The sequence below is a fragment of the Raphanus sativus genome, unplaced genomic scaffold (assembly GCF_000801105.2).
Source record: "Raphanus sativus cultivar WK10039 unplaced genomic scaffold, ASM80110v3 Scaffold3866, whole genome shotgun sequence".
In the NCBI taxonomy this organism is placed as follows: Eukaryota; Viridiplantae; Streptophyta; class Magnoliopsida; order Brassicales; family Brassicaceae; genus Raphanus; species Raphanus sativus.
The window spans coordinates 1-8410 of NW_026619170.1; the positions used below are offsets into that span (position 1 = coordinate 1).

General features: G+C 35.4%; 1 protein-coding gene across 3 annotated transcripts; it reads left to right on the forward strand.

The window, feature by feature from the left end:
• Positions 1–5205: 5205 nt before the first annotated feature.
• LOC108819414 (uncharacterized) lies at positions 5206–7886 on the forward strand. Of its 3 annotated transcripts, none has more exons than XM_018592446.2 (9): positions 5206–5369; positions 5468–5534; positions 5600–5752; positions 5866–6035; positions 6123–6303; positions 6394–6572; positions 6673–6798; positions 6861–6988; positions 7344–7886. In XM_018592446.2, the coding sequence occupies exons 1-9, from the start codon at positions 5342–5344 to the stop codon at positions 7722–7724; spliced, it is 1413 nt and encodes a 470-aa protein (XP_018447948.2). In that variant the 5' UTR covers positions 5206–5341; the 3' UTR covers positions 7725–7886. The 3 variants fall into 3 exon arrangements, with proteins under 3 accessions (XP_018447948.2, XP_018447949.2, XP_018447950.2); XM_018592447.2 differs by having other exon boundaries at positions 5207–5369; positions 5477–5534; XM_018592448.2 differs by having other exon boundaries at positions 5210–5369; positions 6876–6988.
• Positions 7887–8410: the final 524 nt, after the last annotated feature.

Consider the following 8410-nt stretch of genomic DNA (forward strand, 5'->3'; position numbering starts at 1 on the left):
TATCTATGTTTAGCTCACGAAATCAACACCCTAAAACCCTAGACAAGCTAGCCGACTACTCAGCCATGACACAAGAAAAGACAAGCATCAATACTGAATAATACTGCATAAAATAACAGAAACAAGAGATAGGGTTCAGGGGTTCTTCTCTATGGAGAGAGATAGCCTTCTCCCTTTACAAAGTAGCAAATCTCAAAGTAAAAAGCTCTAGAGTCTGTTTCTCTATGAAAAGTAGCGTAGTATGATGTAGAAAAATAGAAAAAGAAGTTATATCAAAAGCCACAGGCGGCCAGAGAGAAAAAGAGGATAATTAGGGCAAATCCCGAGATGTTGTATTTTCCTTATTCGTCGGGAACAACCGCGGGATCACTCCGTCTGCTTGTTCCGCTTGATCGGGAACAGTCATCAGACTGTTCTGCGTGAAAATCACCAAACTGCACTGTTTTCTGCTTCTTTTGTTCCTGCAGGTCCATCTCCCATCCAGTGCAACTCCAGACCTGTAATGACTTGAAAAGGACTAGAAAGACTCGATAAAGACTTGAAAACCAATTAGAAAACATATATACAATGATGTATAAAACACCATATATCACCGAGATAGTCTCCAACATATAAAGAAACAACTCCAAATGTTAGGTTCGTGACGCAGCCAGATGAAAACAGCTAGCGGTAGTATTATATCTCTAAACCAAAGTAAGCTAATCCTGCACAGAGAGAGTGTGATATATCCCTATAAGAACTTGTCACTTACCTTAAACCCAATATAGATGTATTGAGTTCTTGCAATTAAAAAGCTACTGTATGTTAATATTTCAAGAGGAAATCAAATGTGAAGCATACACATGACTCTAAAGGAAAATTCTTCTCGGGCTAAGAAAGATACATCAAGTCAAAAAAAAATTGTACTCATTCACCTGAAAATTAGCAAGCCTTAGTTCATCAGTCACGTAGATTTGGTGAAGAGTAGGTTTGAGAAGAGAGATGTTTACCAGCTTGGAAAGAAGGAGACTTTTCCCATTTCGACATGCAGACCTAAGAATCATATTTTAGAGATGAGAGTTACTCTTTAACAATATTTCTCATATTGTCGTTTCGTTTCACTGATTTGTTCTTATCTAGTATCTTCAACACGTCGGCTAAGATGTTCCTCTCGGTGAGGCTCGTGCATGGAATAAAACTCTGATAAGATAGAGATTACAATTTGGTTAATATACTACTCAAGACAGAGAGTGAGTGAGAGCAAGAGGTTAGAATAAAAGGTATGATCGGAGGCATCAGAGGGAGTACCAATGTCAAAAATCATATTGGAGATGAACCACCAAACACTGCAGTGATAGCAGCCAAATTCGGTTTGCCTATCGAAAGTTCTGAACTGTCTTCGCTTAACATACAAAAATCGGCTCGAACTCCGTCATATCGAGGAATAGTTTCTCGGAGATTGAACAACTCAACACATTAGTATAGGAACAATGATCAAATAGACGCTTGAGGCAAGATTTGAGCACTGGTTGCATGTTGACTCCAGCTGGATCTTCATCCTGAAAATGACGATGATAAAGATCTAACTTCTCTTGCTCTTCACCAATCATGATCCAGTAAACTTTGTAGTTCAAAGTAGCTTAGACGCACGACTAAAAAATGAAAACAAACTCACCATCGGATCATATATTTAGGTTGGGAGAAAGCAAAAGCTGAATTATTACGTTTTTTTGGAAGGCATTATCTGCAAAACAAATAAAATAGACACTAAACGAACCTAGAGAAAGGCGTAATACCTTTTTTTAATTGGATTTCTGAGGAAATTATTCTGTGAAAGGAAGAAGTTCTGATTAATATAGACCACGCTTGGCCAAAAAAAGATTAGATTTATAGAAAATACGTTTTGCAGTGCAAGAAAGAGGAACCGTTTGAGTTATCATCGCACAAAAAAACAAATGCAGCAATGAAACTAAAACTGTTTTAATGTTTTAAGTCACTTACATGACATGGCTGATTTGAGAGATATAATTGGTTGATTTTCTAATCCTATGTGGCATAGCTCAATGGAGCTCTTATTTCTCTTTTAGTATTGTATTGATAAGTTTTTCTATAAATAAGAAGTTATAAGAAGTTATAACTTCTTATAAAATATAGATTCTTCTTCGTTTTCTAACGTGAATAACTTATGCTTCTAAGGAAAAATAACTATTTATAATGTCTTATAAAATGTAGTAATATTGTTCTTGTTACAGCAATGCATTGGGTATTTTTTGTTTAATTGATCCAATTTTTGATATGATGATTAAATAGGAACAAGAAGCTGATGTTGAAGTCGAGAAGCCTATGCAAAGGTAATTATCCCAATTTATAAATGCTTATAAAATATAGATTCTTCTTCGTTTTCTAACGTGAATAACAATGATTCTAAGGAAAATTAACTATTTATAATGTCTTATAAAATGTAGTAATATTGTTCTTGTTACAGTTTGACATTGAAATGAATATGTGTATCTTAAACATGACAGCCAAAACATGGATCTGAAACTATACAAGTGGATCAGAAATGCAAACTTCTGGACATTGGTGGAAACAAACATGTAGTTGCCGAAGGACATGTGCATTCAACAGACCCAAATCAAAATGTCCACTTTGTACGATTGGGTCCGAATGCAGCTAGAGTGTGGGTTGATGCAGTGATGGTAGATGATGCCGTCTTTTGGAGGAAGTCTGAAGAAATCGAAACATTGAAAGATGCACGTGGTTCATCAATTGCATGGCCACTTGATAATTTGGCCATATTACCTTTTTCTTCAAAGGTGAATAACTATGCTTGGGTCTTTCTGTTAAATGGATCAAATTTTTGATGTTGTGTTAAAAGATGTATGAAGAAGATGAGAGAAAAGATGGTGTTAAGAAGTTAACTCTGCAAATTTTATAAAGCTTTATAAATCGGTATTTCTTGGATCTCACAAACAACGTTCTTGTTCAGAGTCTCTCTTGCTTCTTCAAACAGCTCACCAATCTCGTCAATCTTCAAAATCTTGACACAAGCCAGTCACATATTATTCCTATGCATGGGTATATTTTCTTTTCAAGATCATCTTAATATGATTCTCCTGATTGATTCTAAACTCTCATAATTAATTTATAAGAGTTTATAAATTAAGTATAAACATTTTTCAAACTCTTATAATATTATTTTTAAACGCTTATAAAATTATCAATGAGCACTTGTAAATGATTTATAAGACTTACTAGATCATTATGATTTTTTTAAAGGCTTGTAAATTATTTATAAGACTCATTTTAAATCTTTATAATTGATTTATAAATCATTACAAAATGATGTATAAACATTTATAGCTGAGTAGTAAAATCTTTTAAATGATTAAAAGCTCTTATAAATAATTTATAATCCTTTATAAATTTTTATAACTAATTTATAAATCTTTATAAAATAAGTTATAAACCCTTACGAAGCTGGAGGCAAGGAACTGTTTTGCTGCATCAGTTAGAGGCTCAACAGCTTCGGCCATTAAGACACTGGAGGGGAGCTCGAGATAGAGCAAAGCGGAATCGGGAGTCATAGGCATATTGCAGAGAAGTCTACTGCAATACCTCATGCAGGAAGCAACCTCAAACTTGTCAGCAGCCATAAGCACATCTAACAAAGCAGGTGTTGTTGTGACAGTTAGAGAATTTCTGTACACAAAGTTCAAAAGCTACATCAAAGCACCTTCCTCTGCCATAAACATTAAAACAGAGCATGATAAATCAACATTGTGAAGTCTCTTTACACTGACAATCTTTCATGGACAAAAAAAAGAATAAAGAACCAAAGCCAACAAGACGAGAATGAGAAAAACATGACATGAAATTGCCATACCTTGTGCACTAATTCTAAGGGTTACATGTCTTTGTTCTGATTCCCTCATTCCGTTAGAGAACAGCTACAACAAGAAGGCAAAAGGATAGTGTTACATGTGACACAAACAGAAACAAACCAACAAGGCTATAAAAGAAGAAGAAGAAGAAGAAACAAATGAGTTAAAAGAAACCTTGTAGAAGAAAGGGCTTTTATCAGCCAAGATAGGAGGGCTAATATGTAGTTCCTTAACATTAACAACAGTAGAATGATCAATTCCCCAGTTTGGCTCACTAGACGCATCATCATCACCTATAACACAAACCTACAACATTATATTTTTTTCTTAATCAATTTGAATGGCTATGATCAGGAACGACTATGTGTATCACATACTATACCCTCACAAACGGATGATTCTCAGTCGAATTGAACTTCCAATTCCCACGAATCAAAAACCCGAAGCTTTTCACAAAGACTGGAACAAATTTAGAGTCGCATCCTTCGAACTCGAGCAAACCGCGAAAGAGGTCCAGAACGGAGTCTGATAAACGGCATAGTACCTGAACAGATTGATCGACGATGATGATAGATTCAGAAAACAATTTGAGGTTGTAATCCTCGTCAAATCTCGCTGGATAACAGATAACTCGTCGTCAACATCGTCAAATCTTGCCGAGAACTCGACAGCATCATTAAATCTCGCCGGAGTACTAGTCGGAATTGGCCAATCTCGCCATATCTGATCATCGGATAAATTAAGTTTCATGGATCTGAGATCTAAAGAAATCGTAGGAAAAGAAGTTATTTTAGATTTATTTAGTTAGGGATAGAATGGTATTTTACCTATTAAAATTTTAAAGGTAAAGTTGATTAGTGTATTTTTGAAAAGTTGTATCATGAAGTGGTAGTAGTAACAATTTCTCATAATTTATTTCCCTTAAAAAATAACAATCTACATTAAATGTTTTTAAAATAATATATAATAGATTAGAGTGGAACCCCTTAGTTCAGTAGTTTAACTAAGAGTTCATTAATACTTATATATTCGGAGGTCTAAAGTTCAAACGCTAGAAAACATAAATTATGCAGATTATAGAGATAGATGTTTCCGAGACTTAGATGTCTTCAGCATGGTATATGTGTATTTTTATATGATGAGAGAATTATCGGTTGGAAGATTGTGTATGTAATATTTTTCACAATTGTAATAACATAATTAATCAAATATTAAAAAATATAATAGATTAGAAATAATCAACAAACCAAAATTAAAAAGCAAAACATAAGTTGACAAAAAAAAAAAAAAAAACAAAACATAAATCAATCGGATAGGACCGAGTCATGGGAACCGAATAACGAAGAGAATAAAACGATTATTGATTCTCAAATGATCTTTTATCGAAACAATATTCCGTATAGTGGGCAAAATCTCTGCGAAGAAGAACAAACTAGAACCGAAAGTTTCAATTTTCCTCTCTCTTCCTAATCATAGCCATGGGTGGTGGTGATACTCTCAAAGATGGTAGACTTCTCTTCTATATCTTTCTTTCTGGAACTGTTTTTTTTTTCTTTTCCTGGAACTGTTTTGCATGTTTTGTCTTTAACGGAAATGATTTAAAGTTGTTGCAGAGGAGGAGGCATCTTCTTTGTACCCTGACTTTTCACGGTCGTCTTCTTTCTGCTTCAGGTAATATTATTATCTGACGATGATCGTAATCAAAAAGTGATTCATTTCCTTTTTTTTTGTTGTAGTGATTGTTCAGGGGTTTCCGAAGAGACTCTTTCTGCTTATTTGAGAAAGAGAGAGAAAACTTACCAAGAGATTCTCCAAAGCCACGATTTCTCACGGGAGAGACTTGGGAAGAACAATCGCAAACTAAAAATCGCAAGACGCCAAATCTTGAGGTTTTATAACTATATTTCTTTTTTTGCTACTAATATTCGATCAATAAAGAGAGATTATTCAACTATTAGATTCTAAACTATTTTAATATTTTTTTTTTGATAAAAACGATTAGCTATACTCCTGGATCGTTTGCGGATGTCAATTTGAGCGATTACCATGTTCCAAAGACGACATCGATCCTCATAGTTGGTCCGAAAGGAGCCGGGAAGAGCGGTCTTGTTAATAAAATTACGAGAGTGATCCAAGACGACGAGTTTGCCCCAGCGAGAGCTCAAGAATCATGTACACATATATTGATCATCATCCATTTTCTGTTTTTAAAGATAAAGACGACGAGATTAGTGTTTTCGCTGCTCTTAATTTTTGCAGATGGCATGCCGTCTAATGGAGGCACATTCTTTGTTCAGGAATATATGTTCCCAAGAGGAGGTTCCGCTTCATTTTGCCTCTGCGACACGCGTGGCTTGAGCCAAATCTCGTCATCGGACAACACTGATATGATTGAGCAGTGGATTACAAAAGGTGTTCATCACGGCGAGCCTGTGATCTGGTTTTTTTCTTCTGCTTCTGTCTTGTTATTTCTTGGCTTTGATCAGTTTATTTTTTTTTGTTAACATGATGAGTTTGTAATTTTGGACAGGACATCCGATGACTCGGATTTGAAGGATAGATTGATCCGAGATGGTTGTACAGGTTGTGAGATAAGGAAAGTGAACTCCATTATATTTGTTGTTAACGCGGTTGAAATGATGGAGAGTGAATCGAGCTATGCTCATATTATCTCGTCTGCTTTTAACTGTCCTTTACTATCGTTTAAAGGTTGGTGGTCAGTCCTTTCTTTTTTATAAACCTCATGTTACAGAATTATTTTTTCTTTTTCTTCTTTTTAGAATTTCAAAGAAGTCGAATTTCATTTCAGATGACAAACCAGCCGTAGTTATCACTCATGGAGATATACTTTCAAGGGAGGAACGTGCCCGAGTTCAGGTTCTCGTTGGAGAACTTCTTGGTATCCCACCTGACAAACAGATTTTCGACATTCCAGGTCTATATTTTTCTTTTGAGACAGCTACATATCTTATCGGTTAACTTATAGGAAGTGCAAAGGTGTTTGTATTACAGATAGCCGAGACGCAGCCACAGCGCTAGCAGTCTGCAACTTGCTACGGCATTGTCTTGAACACGCTGATAAGAATCTTCGGTTTTTTCCCAAAAGGAACTTCACCATATCCAAGGTTTCTATTTCATCTTTAGTACTTGCCTCTTTTGATTTTAGAACTCATCATGATTGGTTTAATGATTGATTCATTGGTCTAGGGACTGATGACTGGTTAGGTGTTTTTTTGTTTGAAAAATAAAAAATAAAAAATAAAAATAAGACCACCTGTTGATTCATAGGTTTGGTGTTGCAGCTGTTTAATAATTTTACTTACCAAGAAAAGGATAAAGATGAATTTTTTAGCCAGATGGGAAAAAATTAAATTGCATACTAACCATATGTATATGAGGGTATGGTTTGGTTTCTTTTTGTTTGTTTTGGATTTGTTTAACTGAACAGATGCAGGACCATCTAATTGTTATTATTTTTAGGTGGAAGGGGGCGGCAAAAACAAGACCAGGATGACTATGTTTTCAATTGCTCTGACTCTATTCCTAGCCTTGGTGATATTTTGGTTTAATCATGGACAAGGCGGACAAAACGTGGCGCATGAGGCTCGCCATGAACTTAATGTATTCCAAAGTCCACGCTTATACAACCTTACGCATGAGGTCCAGCCCAAACCTACCATCAGTGTTCAGAATTCTGAGTCTGAGTCCGAGGCTGTTCCAAATGGTGAGCCTAGCATTGATTGGCGTACAGCTCGACGTACAGCTCGACGCTTGTGGTTCGATGAAGGGAAAGTGGCTAAGGCCGAGGCCGAACCTACCTTTGATTGGCGAACCACTCGACGCTTGTGGTACGTTGAGTGAAATGTATGCAAGCGCCATCAATATCTTGTATGTAAAAAATATATATAGTATATGGTTTGAAAACTAAACATAAAACACGATGTTTTGTAAACTGGACTGCATGAACTTTTAGGTAATTAATAAAGGGAAATATGCTAATTATAACTTCAACAACATTCATCTTGCTTTCTTAAATCTCAATTTTGATATGGTATACGTTTCAGTTTGAATTAAATTTTATTTCAAATAGTGTGAACCATTAAATTTATGCTGAAATTAACATTTATGAAATGATGTTGAGTAATTTTATTTTGTAAGATGCCATGAGTACACTATTATGAATTTGATGGCACATGTTTTTTTTTTTGTCGACTTTGTATGTCATATAAAGCCCAAAAGGGCAAGTTACAAGCAAAATTAACCGCCCATTCATTTTTGATTTCAAACCCGTAATACACATTAGCCCATACAAAAACCTACTTTAATATATTAACTAATCGTCTCGAGGACGTCAAAGATCAAGAGAATCCAAGACATGCGTCAATTGATTCGTTTGCATGCGTTTGCATGGGTCTTAGCATCCAGTCACGCACGACGCGCCAAAGAATCTGAAAATTATGTCGTAGCACTTCCAATAAGTCTCTGATTTTTCTCCAGCTACGCTTCTGGGCTTTTTTAATTTTCACTTGGATATACTTTCCACCATA